Source organism: Drosophila miranda, chromosome 3, assembly GCF_003369915.1.
Source record: "Drosophila miranda strain MSH22 chromosome 3, D.miranda_PacBio2.1, whole genome shotgun sequence".
Lineage (NCBI taxonomy): Eukaryota > Metazoa > Arthropoda > Insecta > Diptera > Drosophilidae > Drosophila > Drosophila miranda.
Window position 1 is genome coordinate 14,281,156 of NC_046676.1, and position 12,636 is coordinate 14,293,791.

At 49.6% G+C, this 12,636-nt stretch overlaps 1 protein-coding gene across 1 annotated transcript in view; it reads left to right on the forward strand.

Moving 5' to 3' along the window:
• Nucleotides 1-12,636, forward strand: part of LOC108160349 — a 101,213-nt gene that overhangs the window by 17,976 nt on the left and 70,601 nt on the right. Inside the window, exon 2 of the mRNA XM_017294311.2 lies at nt 9,582-9,810. Within this exon, the coding sequence (XP_017149800.1) occupies nt 9,753-9,810 (58 nt within the window). The 5' untranslated portion in view covers nt 9,582-9,752. The remainder of the gene's footprint in view (nt 1-9,581; nt 9,811-12,636) is intronic.

Consider the following 12,636-nt stretch of genomic DNA (forward strand, 5'->3'; position numbering starts at 1 on the left):
GCCATTCTCGACACGTGATTTTCACACTGAACAACAACAAGATCTACACGGACACGGAAATGGAAAATTGAAAATGTTTTTGCATACATTGAGGCGCTTAATTAATCATTTAAGCCCCCCCCAATGAAAAAGAGCCTCGAAAGTGCTGTTGTGTTTGCCTTGGACTCTGTATGCTAATAAAACCTTAACTAGTCGAGTGTTTTAGTGCTGTTACTAATTCTGCTCCTAGCAGGTGAGCCATTAATGGATCTGCTGGCGCCTGACAGATGTCTTCGAATGAAATCTTAATGGGAAATCTAACAGACATTCAGGGCAACACCTTTCTTTGGGATTGTCACATAATTAACATGGCACGCACTCGCAATCGCAATCGCAATCGCAATCGCAATCGCACTCGACCTGACCGCACTTGCCCCTGGCTGTGGCTGTGGCACGCAATGCTTCCACCACCCAGAGCCAGCCCGACAAAACATTTATGGCGCTAAATTGTAAATTATACTACAACTAGGACTGAGCACGCGTCCAGGTTAAATGCTAAGGGAACTTGGCCAACAGAAGCCAGCGGAAGCGGAAACGGAAGTCGCCTGTCACGGCAGCGGTGGCGTCCACCCTCCTGGAAGCGAGCCGCCTGTTGCCTGTTGCCTGCTGCCTGGTGCCTGCTGCCTGCCTGCTGTGTGTGGCATTTAAATATGTCATAATTTCATTTATGTGCCATACGGAGAGGCGACAGCGGGGGGGGAGACATGCCCGTGTGTGTTTTTGGGTTATTTTTATGGCATGCACGAAATGTTTGTTGAAACACCTGTCGCCATTTTGCTGCCACTGATGAGACGTCGCATAGCAGGGCCTCCAGGGGCGGGGGCAGGAGCAGGAGCAGGAGTCCCCCTCTGAAGGACATCTTGGCTGTGGCTTTGGCTGTGGCTGTGGCTGTGTTTTGCCCTTTAATGAGTGCTTTTCCTCGTCTTTTCTAGTTGTTGCCTTTCGCTGCGTACCGCCACATGGCTGCAAATTATTTAATTAAGTGCCACCTAGCAACGGTAATTGTTTAATTGAAGCCACCCCCCCACCAGCCCCCCCCCCTACCGCGCACACACACGATGGCGGCGCCGCTGCCTGCCCTGCAACAGGGAAAACTTTCAGCAAACTGTAAACTCTGCCATAATTGACAGCCAGCAACCGCTGAAGACGTCGTCAGTCGCAGCATCCGCCGCTCGCCTGGTCTTGGGCTGCGGCAAGCGCTAATTGCCACATGCCACGGCGGGAAATGCATCTATGGACGGCGGAAAAGTCCATGGTCTAGCCCGCCCAAGGATTTATTGCATTTTCCGTGTCCGAAATTATGCAAAATGCATTTTTATCTAATTAAAACGGACGCCACACGATACGGCCCCCCCCCCAATGGGGGGGGGACTAAGCCTTTAATGAGCTTATATTTATAATTTTCCTCTATCCATCTATATTTTCTATCTCTTCTGTGTGTGTGTGTGGGGGGGGGTGGCGCTTCGCTTTTAATTAGCCTCGATGGCGGGTTAAACGATTCGACAGCACCAAAAACAGCAAAAATAAATGCGGATACATGGCCTAAGCTCTTCTGCTGCTGCTGCTGCTGCTGCTGTGGCATGCCACAGAGAGCCCACATCCAGGCGAAAGCAAACATGCAACGTTTTTTTCCACTCGTATCCACTTTGCTTTATTAAAAAGCTATCCCCAATTGATGGGGCCTCCCCCAGCACCTGCCCCTGCCCCTGCCCCTGCCCCAAATTGTGTGACGCAACCGAGGGAAGTGCAGAGAGAGCACAGCCATGGGTCAGGGATCTGGCCTGGCTGCATCTCAAGCAACCATTTGTGGCAAGTGGCGCTGCGTGGCATTATGGCTGGTGGCACATATAGAATTTCCGGTGTGATGGATTTAATGCTCTTTTAAATGTTTGTCGTTACGTTGCAACATAACGCTTCACTTCATGTGGCACGCCTCCACTTCTCGTGTGGCATGACATGACAGGCTTCGCTCTCGTGCCTTTGATTTTTGCCTTCGTGACTTTTTGGCTTTCACATTTTCACCTTTTTCCCTCCCTCTCTCTCTCTCTCTGTCTCTGTCTCTCTCTCTGTCTCTCTTGTGTTTTGTTTGGCACGCAAACTTTTGCCGCCTCGTGTTGCATGTGGCTTCCGCTCTGTTGCTGTTGCCTACTTTCTGGCGGGGCCCTGTTGCCTGTTGGCTTCTGTGTGCTTGACTCCAACTCTCTTGGCCATGTTATACAATATTTATGGGGACAATCGTGTCGTTTCGTGTCGTTTCCTGTCTTTCTGCGCCTTCTGCCATCATAAGAATCGCACTTTAAGCGCCCTGATGAATCGCCTGAAATTTGGGGCATGTGCACTGAACCCCACTCAACCCCACCATTCCTAACTCTCCCTCTCCCTCTCTCTCCCCCTTCCTCTTTCTCTCTATCTCTTTTGCAGTTAATTGAAAACCCAAATGAGAAATTCTTGTTGCCAACAGAATTTCGCGCCCCAGAGTCGCCGGGACATGCATTTGGCCTCGTTTTCATTGTACGACTTGTACGTGTGAGGCCCCCCCTCACCCCACCCCCCCTCACCCGAAAGTGGCCTGCATCAAATGTAATGCGCTGCCAGACACGGCGGTGAAGCTGCGTCATTTGGTGTCCATTAAATCGCTTCGCTCACACAATCCCCCGATGCTCCACTCCGTTCCGCTCTGCTTGAAGCACCCACGTTGAGTGGTTATTGATTAATCGCACTGTCGGTGCGTCGTCCTCCCCCGCCCCCCCCAGGAGGGCCTGCTTTAAGGCGGTGGCTATCCCGAAAGAGAAAGGGGTGTGAGGGGGTCGCTGTGGGACCCCGAAAGATCCGTTTTTTTTTTGTTGATCATTTCCATTTCCACTCCCATTGTCGATTGGCGGCAATCTGCGAGGTTAGCCAGCGTGCACCATGCAGCATGCAACATGCAACATGCATTTTTCACTCGCCACATAACCATGATTGCCATTGTTTTGCTGCATTGTTGATTTACTACTGACCCGATTTTCGGGCTTGTCAACACAATGGCAGCAGCAGCCAGAGAGGTCCCTGTGCCACATGCCACACCACGCCCCACCCCCCACTACCCCTCTTCCCCTCTCTCACGTGGCTCGGCCGGGAATTTGCCGCCACTGGCCCCAACTATGTGCAACTAATGGTTACATTTTGTCGCCCACTCGCACTCGCACTCCCCTCCCCGCCCCGACCCCCCCCCCCCCCTGCCTATCCATTTTCCGCATTGCATAACTTCAGGCGCTGCATATGCAAGGCATTGTTTTTAAAGGGGGCGGAGGAGGAGCGCAGAAGAGGCATGCAACAGACAGACATCCCCCACCCCAAAAGTTGAAAGGCATGTCAGGAGCAGGCGCAGGACCCGGCCCAGGACCAGGCCCAGGACCCGGCCCAGGACCCGGCCCTGGCATGTGCCTAAAGTTATGCACCCACACATTTTTTGTGTGCTCGTTTTCCAACGCTTTTCCGCTTTTCCCCTACTTGTGCTGCGTTTTTTGTTGCTGTCTTTTTTTTGGGGCATGTGTTGCCGTAATTTGGTTACATGTGGCACAATATGGCGTGCCCCTGCCCCCATCCAGCCGTCTATCCATCATTTCAAATCGAATATCAGTGGAAATACTTGCAGATCTGTCAAATATTGAAAGGCATTACGGAATCTTGAATGCCAATGCCCCACTGTCACTGTCACTCGAGTCTCAAAGGGAGTACCTCCCCCCTCCCCAATCCCCTTATGGGGGGGGGGCATCTCTCGCCTTTGCATTCTGTGATTTTTCACTCCCGCACAGCATCCCACCTCTCGCTAGCCCTCTCTCTCTCTTTCGCTCCATGGACTCCATCGACTCCATCGACTCCATGGACCCTTCAGTGCGCTCCTCCACTCTTTGGCTTGATATTGAGTGCACTTTGTCAAAAGTTATTTTGCAACATTTGCTATTATGCGCTCGATAACAATTTTACAACATTTTCTTCTCCGCCTCCCCCCCTTCCATCGCAATTTATTGTGTTACATATATTATAATTGTGTACTGAAAAATGCATTTTTCATGACACAAACCAACGACCCTCCTCCTCCTCCTCCTTGGGCTCTGGCCAAACTTTTTATTTTTATTTTTTTTGGTTTAAAAAATAGCTTTTTCCCCAGCCACACGCTGGCTCTCCTCTTTCGCTCTCGCTCTCGCTTTCGCTCTCGCTGTGACATGCGTGTGTATGTACTCGTAAATTGTTTGCGACAGTAATTGGAACACAATGTTAAAGCATGCAATTTTAATTTGATTTTCGATCCCTTATTCCAAAAGTTCAGACCCCTCGTGCAGACATATGTTTGAGCCTGAACGCAGGCGGAGTTCTGGTGGACTGCTGTGGATATGCCAGTAGCCAGAGGCTGGCAAAAGGCGGCATTCTGCATACATTTTCATCGTTTTTCTCCAGGCAGTACTGTACGCGAAGATCGGTCAATGTTAAACCCGGAAATGGATTAGTTTAAGGTGCCTTGAGAGATATTTAGATGAGGCCCTAACAATGGGAGGCCCTACCTCTGGTTCGAGATACATATATCCAACTATTGCTCCGCCAGGCGCCTTGAAACCACTCGATGATGCAAGATATTGACCATATTTAGTGCTCAATCTGTAGTGTCTTCTCCTAAAACCTAAAGACTATTCAAATTATTATCCTGTGTTGAGGGGTCGTCCGACCAGCGTCCTATGGGAGAGTCTTCTGCTGCTCACTAAAAACTAACGAATAGGAGGCTTAGTCCATGGAGTAAGATCTACTGTCTAAAACCATCCTGCATGACTCGCCCATTCGCTTCAAACCAATTCCAACCAATGGCAGCTGGCCGTAGTACCGAGTAGCGAGTGGCGAGTACTTACAGCTCTCTGGGGCTTACCATCTATAAAGGTTTTTCGAGGACGACAGCAACTGGTAGTTGGAGTCGAATTTCAGGCTCGTTTTTGTTGCTTGGCTTCGGGCTTCGGGCCTTGGCCTTCGGTTTGGGTCTTCTTCTGTGGCTTCCCGGCCACCAGGTATGGCTACTGCTGTGACCCACATGGCACAGTGCCAGTTGTTGTTGTTGTTGTTGTTGTTGTCGTTGTTGGCAGCCTGCTGCTGTTGGCCATTGTCTCAAGACTCGACTTGGCCTTGTTTTGGCCACTTGAGGGCATCGGAGAAAATCGGACTTAAAGCCGCTCAGCCGCTCAGTCGTTTGCCATTTTCTTTTAAATCTAATTAATCACAAATCCCCAACGGGAGGGAGGGGGCGTAGCCTGGAACATCCATCAATTACGATGTGGGAGTGTTTATCGGACCTGCTTATCGATTAGAAAGTAAAAAGACACAGATGTGTGTGTGAAAAATTCCATGAAAATTTATAGGAAAACGTGAGGCATGTGAGGATGCTGGAGGACCCCCCGAGGGGCATAAAGAAGGGTAGAGGGGGGCCTGGCCTCACTGTTTCTCGTTCCTTTCTCTTTCCGCCTACCAATCATTATTCAATATGTTGACTTTTGCGCTTTACGCATTCGTTTCGCCCCATGCCACAGCTGCAGGGGGGTGGGGCGAGCGGCAGCCCGGTAGTCTGGGTGTGTGGGGCAGGCATGCAAAAGACAATGAAAAATATTTTAAAGGGGCTTACAGTACAAAGCCCCACCAACCAACCAACCAACCAACCAACCAACCACCCAACGACCCAGCCATCCGCGGCGCGTCGATGTGGAAAGTGTGATAGTGAAAGAATGGAGCCACGCCCTCCTGCCCACACATTGTCGCTGTCGTTTGCCTCATAATGTAGCAATATCCTTCGAAGTTGTTTAACTTTGCGTTTTTCATGCTCGGCGCAGTGATCCGGTAGTGGCTTTGTGACGCCACCTAAAACCGTCCCTCTTCAGCGCCATAGTGTAGCCGTTGATGGCCAGTGCTATACATGCACGCCCTGAAAACACCTAACAGAGACTAGCACTAAAGAGTAGACCTAAAGACAAGCCCTAAAGAGCAGCACTAAAGAGTAGACCTAAAGAGCAGTCCTAAAGAGCAGACTGGCCTCTTCAAGAGAGAGATGTTTTGCTGCAGACAGATGGTCTCTTTTCGGGCCTTATTTTCCTCAGTGCAACAGCAAACCACGTTCTTCTCCCTCTCTCTCAGCAAGCAGGGCATCAAAGGCTGATTGTGAAATAAGACCCGAGAGCGAGTAAGCGGACTGATCGAACATGCTGCTTGGAATCAAACTTGTTGGGCCTCGGCTTCGGTTTCGGCTTTGGCTTCGGCTTTTCCGATCATAATAATGCATGCAGTTCGATCTCTCTTCCTTCTCCAGCTCTTCTTCACTCTCCAACATCCTCTCAAAGCGGTGGCCTTCTCTGTCCTGAATAAGATCAATAAATTAGGTCGTAAGACGCCAATAGTCGATCCTTGAAGGACGCTTTTAGTCGGCTCTGCTCTGCTCCGACAAACTATCATAAATGATGGGCCTTGGATTAGATTTGCCAGCGATGGAGATGAAGCAATTAAAATTTATGAAATTAAAAACAAATAAAAGCAACGAGAAATTTAATTATGCAAACAAATATAGTAGTGGCGCCTCTTAATGTAACCCCTTCGGCAAATGGAAAAAAAACGGAGAGAAAGGAGAGAAAGGAGAGAAAGAGAAGAGAAAAGCGTACGTTTCCCTCTCGCTCTGCTTAATTATCTGTATTTATTTTGCGTTGAGCGCTTTTCATTTTGCCGCAGCCACAGGAATCGATAAAACGACCGCAGATGAATAACGATTTTCCATGGTGCAACATTCACGTTGCACGTTGCAATATCATTGATGCGAAACTGCCAGTGTAATGTGTGCAACAAATGAACTTGCCCCAGCTCTCTTTTGTTTTGTAAATTTAATTTTCCCTGCCTCTGCCCCCTGCGCTCCCTCTCTGGGTCTCTCTGGGTCTCTCTGGGTCTCTCTGGATCTCTCTGGGTCTCTCTGGGTCCCTCTTTCTGTGTTGTTGTTGCATGCCCCTGCTGTTTTGTGGCAAACCAAAACAATTTTTCGTATGCACAACCCAGCAATGATTTCATTTGTATCTGTATCTGCAGTCGCCAGTCGCCAGCTGCACCATTCCGATTCTCAGATACATGGTTTAGCATTGTTGCGGTAAATTGGTGAAATTTGCATATCATTGGCATTTATTGTTTATGCATTGCTGCCATCATCATCATCATCATCGTCGTTGTCGTCGTCGTCATTCTAAATTGTGGCAATTACATTTTCGGGTTTTTCCCGCACGCAGCCCCCCACTGCCACACCTGCCACACCTGCCCCGCGACCAGGCACTGCTTTTATTTTAATTGGCATTTGAACGCTAAGCGGGTGCGCACATTAGTGGGGGAGCTCTTCCAAGTCCTTGGCTATATTCCTCTGTATAGAGGAGCTCATGATTGCCCTGATTTCCTGGCTCCTTTGGGGAAAAGCATATACGGCGTTTCTAGCGAGAGGCGGAATGGAACAGCAATACTGAGGGCCGAGGACTCAAACGCGCCATGGGAGAGGTCTATGGAGAAAGAGACTTTCCTGACAAGTCCAACGGCTTTCAGGAGAGTGCAGGGTCGAGAAGGACCCCAATTAAGACCGCGCAGGGCCAAGATAGGGAATTGTTTTTGAACGGAGGAGATACAGATACAGGAAACAGGAAGTGGCACAGCAAGACGGTGTCGGTTCAAGACGTTGACGGATTGTAGGGCTATAGAGAAGGCGCAAATGGCTATAATATATCACTTATTGGGAACATAGGGGCCCCGTAAACCAAAAAACAGTGAATTTCTTGGTGAGATCCCTACAAGTGAGTAGAAATCCGCTCCAGAAACTCCATAAACAAATACAGTAATCTGTTATAATGTTTATTCTTGGCTCAAATATCTTATCATTTACGTCTTCTCGCTTCCGAAGTCGAACTCTTACTCCCTATCGATATCTCTTCAAGCGATATATCGATACTCATCGGCTGGTTAAAGGGCTGCCAACGCTAAATATATTTCATCCGAATATGAATTAATTTCATGGAAATACTTCTCCAAACACGACTTTATACGCCTGATCGAGCGTCGATCTACGATCTACTTTTCGTGTGGCCGTAGCTCCGGTATTTTCATAGAGTGGCCGTACATTTATGGATTATTAATCTAGGGATGCCGTACTGACTGATGGGGGTTATCCTGCCACAAATGCAATATATCGCCACGAGTATTCGCCCACTAGCCACTCCCACTTGTTCCTTGGTTCTGCCATATTTCTGGCCCCAACCAAGGGCACATCAGATATCAGCAAATGATGGCCCTTTCGACCAGAAGCTGGAATTTCTGAAGCAACGGACTTCGTGTGCGGTCTTTTGGCCACTTTTGACCCCATTTCACTGCCTAACAATTGGCTTGTAATAGTTTGTCGCTTGCGTAATGACAGATTTGTGTACCCCGTTGCATGCTACATGTCATAAGCTGCACAGACAACAGGCAACAGACAACAACAACTGTCACTAGACTGCGAGAGAGAGGGAGAGAGAGAGAGACGTCCCCCCCACATATTGATGATGTGCGTTCAATGGTGTCCTTGTTGTTCGGCCACAATGCCGACTGTCGTGTGCCTAGGCGGCCTCTTCCCAGCCCCGCTTCTGTGCCACTCCCAGCCCTGCTGCTGTGCCTCTTCCCAGCCCCGCTGCTGTGCCCCGCTGCTGTGCCTCTTGTCGCTGCCTCAGTTTGCCCATCCAGCGGCTCGCGCTTGCTTCATTTACGAGTATTTGTCGCTGCTTTTTTGACAAATTGATCGCGTGATATGTTTGCCCAATGCTGGCATTGTTGTTGCATGGGGCATGTTCATGCTAGACGGCGGTGCACAGCCGTTACATGGCCACAGTTTTGGATATTTCTCTATGGTGACTCTGCGGGGGCAGTGGGGAGAGGGGGGGGGGGGGGAGCCTGGAGGCGCCCTGGCAACGCCAATTCGTTAAAATCTACGTCAGCTTTGCTACTAATTTTGTTTGCGCACATGCAGGGGACACACTGTTTGAGAAAAGTATGCGCACGTGTGTGTGTCCTGTGTGTGTCCTGTGTGTGGCTGGAGTCCAAGTGCCACAATCCTCTCTGCCTGCCCCCCCCCACCCCCCTCTGGCGTGGTGCTCCTTCGCTTTGTGTTTGCTGTGCACTCCAAACACTGCAGACAAAATGCTGTCGAAATTTCTCTCGTCGGTTGATGTCTCTATCCGTATCCCTGTCCCTGCCCCTGCCCCCGTCTCCGTCCGTATCCCTTGCTCTGTTTCACAGTTAATCCGCCCAGCGTTATGTAACAAAGTCTCCTGTGTGTGTGTGGAAAATTAATTAATTTCATGAGCAAACAATTGTACCTCTTCTTTATTTCTTTTTTTCGAGTGGGGGGGACTGCAGACCAAAAAAGGGTTGAGCCAAAAGCCTTTTCTGGCTTTTCTGGTTCTGGTACATCGCTTTAATTGGCTTAAGGCTAAGACTAAACCATTCGTCTCTAATCACAGTACAATTTCCATTCACAGATCTCTCCCGCTCTCCCGCTCTCCCCGCCTCTCTCTCCACGTCCGTGCCAGCCCCAAAACAGATGTGCCAATTTGCGGGAAAACTCGCCAACGATTGACGGGAGGAATCGCAACGCCGCAATAAGGAAAATCCATACCAAACACACAATTTCTTGGATAAGTGATGAAGTCATGAGACCGACATTCGATCGACGCCTCTGGATATTATTGTTCATTATTTCAGTACAATGTAAGTATCCTACTTCTGTGTGTGTGTGTGTGTGTGGTTTGCCCCACCTCCAGGGGTGGGGATATGCTACAGAAATGAATGGCCCAAGTGGCCTTTGGAGGGCAAGCAGCTCGTATATTCCGGTAAAAGAATGGCGGCCACTTTGTATGCCGGCAACGTGTGAAAAATAGTTCACAGATAATCGCAGTCAGGCAGGTCACATTATTTATGCGCCGACACACACACACACACACAGACACACACAGACACCCGCCCCATATCAGCTTTATATATTCTATGCCACATGCAGCAAACAAAGGCATTTCTTGTTGGCCAAAAACAGGGTCCGCATATCAATGGCAATGGTCTGTAAATAAGCAAAAGGACGATGGAGAAGGACTCGCATCCGCACCCGCACTCGTCTTATCCTTGAGTAATATGCGATTGTCAATGTCTATTAGGTCCATGCGGCGTATGAGTAATATGCGAGAGAGAAAGAGAGAGGAGGGACGCCCTTCCGAGGGACTGACGGAGGGTCACTTGAAGGTTGCAACGCGTGCAACGAGTGCCGGGCAAAGTCGGAAGGAAAATGCCACAGAATGTAGGGAAAACTGAAACGGAAACGGAAATGCGCGTTCAAGAATTTTAATCTGAATGCGCAATTTCGCGTGTGAGCTGTATGCCAAAAAAATGGGGGCGCACACACATGTCGGTGGCGACTCCGCTGACGTGCTCGCCCGCGGGGCATGCCCCACTGCGGTGCTCCTTGGAATTTCACGCGTTTATTTGCAAAGATTACGACCGGGGCTGCCGCTCGCCTGCTAAAGTTTTTTTGTATGCGTTTCCTGCGAGCTGCCTTTTTCCGGCTACCCCCCTCCCCCATCCCTCCACCCCTCCCCTCTGTGTGTGTGTGTGTTTTTTGGTGCCCATGTTTGTCCTTGTCCGTCCGCTGACTTGTTATGCATGCAAAAGTCTGTGGCAAATACACAAGCCGAGCCATGGGCTCCTTCCTTCGTGCTTCCTTCAGCCACGTTGCACGTTTCCCGCAGATGGAAGTGACATGCAAAATATTTTTGCATAAAAATGTTTGTGCCCCTGCCACATTCTGGCAGCTGCATCTATCTGTATGCCGCCCCCGGGGTAGGGAGCCAACAAAAAGGGAGAAAATTGTTAAATTTTTAAAGCATTTCAATTTTTGACACATGCAAGTGGAGCGTGAACACCCCCTCCCCCCCGCCCCTGCTCATCCCTCCTGCTCCGACCAGGGCTTAATGTCCGGCATTTTATCTCATGTATTTAAGCGTTGAGCGCTTGCTACGTGCCCCAAATTCTAAGCACGGCATTGCCTCTAATTCAAGGCGACAGCGAACATCATCATCGGCATCATCGGCAGGAGCATATTTCATATTTCATATTTAATAAAGTGGTGCTTTGGTTCCTCTGATGATCCCTCCGCCCCATTCCGGGGATTACTCAGGTCTCTCTATCTCCCTCTCTTTGGGACTATAACTTGTATATGAAAATGTTCAAGGACATTCCCCCAAACACTGACATCATTTATGCTCTTCTGGCAGAGATTTTACGGCTCTGTTTGGCTTTCCCTTCGATCGAACATGAATATGGGAGCAATATGTGGCTTAAAGGGGGCCAGCAAGTGATCGGGGCTTACCCGAAAGCCCCCTCTCTGTGCTGCACTTATTGTAGTTAAAGTTTCTGTAAATTCAAGAGCACGAATACCCACCAAAGGAGGAGGAGGAGGCATTGTCTGCTCGCAGATGGCCCTCAAGTCGGCCACTTGGTGGAAAACTGCAACGATGATGGGATGCGATGCCGAGTCTGTGACTTAGTTAGCCACTTTTCTTTTATATAAAATGCGGCTTTTGTGCCTCAAGTGGCGCCTCCCCCCCCCCCAACTCCGGCGCCTGACGCTGCCCCAAGCCCGAAAAAAAAGGGCAACAAAAATACTGGCGCTAGCTGCAAGTTTATTTTAAAAGTCGACTTTTGTGCGCTCAAGTTTACTTTTGTGGTGGAATTACTTTTCGGTTATTTTTGTGGCCCAGTCATCGCCTTTCGCCGCCCCATCAGTAGTATCCTTGGCCAGTATCCAGTCTCTCTCCAGCGATTGTCCTGGCCCGAACTGGGGCCCGAGACTCGTCTCTGAACGGAGTTTATTATGTCCGCCAGTTGGGAGTCGATGATGCCGCCGTCGTCGCCGCCGCCGCCGCCGCCTCTTGGACGAAATGCAATTATTACAAGTTTTTCGAGTTGGCTCTCTCTTTCTCTCGGGCTTTTGTCCTGAACTGAAAATTATAGCCGGCGCGGCGCCACTTCGCTGTCCATAGTTCTCCCTCGTCCTCCTCCTGGCCATCGTCCTCTGCTGTTCTTGGCCTTATTCTTTGTTTCTTTTTGCTGTTTAACATGGAATAGCAAATGTAGTCCATTGAAAAGTTGCTGCTGGCCAAAGTTCTGCTCAAAGTTTTCGTTAAAGATATGGCACGAGTTTTGGTAAATTGAAAAATGTTGCCACTGCTTTAAGAGTGGGGTCCGGCTTTGGCCGGAAATGTGCCAGGCATACGGCAGAGCGGAGAGCGGAGAGCGGAGTGCGGAGTGCGGAAAGCGTGCCCCCAAAAACACGAAAGGCGGAAACGCAGCTAACAATAAAAGCCAAAAAGGGCATAAAACTCCAACTTCCGTTTAGAATTTCGCAATGTTCCGTTTTTAGACCCTCTTCGAGCTTTGTGGTCACCGCCGAAGGGGGGGGGGCGTCCTCTGGCCGCACACTAAATTGCACACCTGGGAATTAATGCGGCGGGCACTCGAAAGGCCTTTTGCCGAAGTTGAATTTCA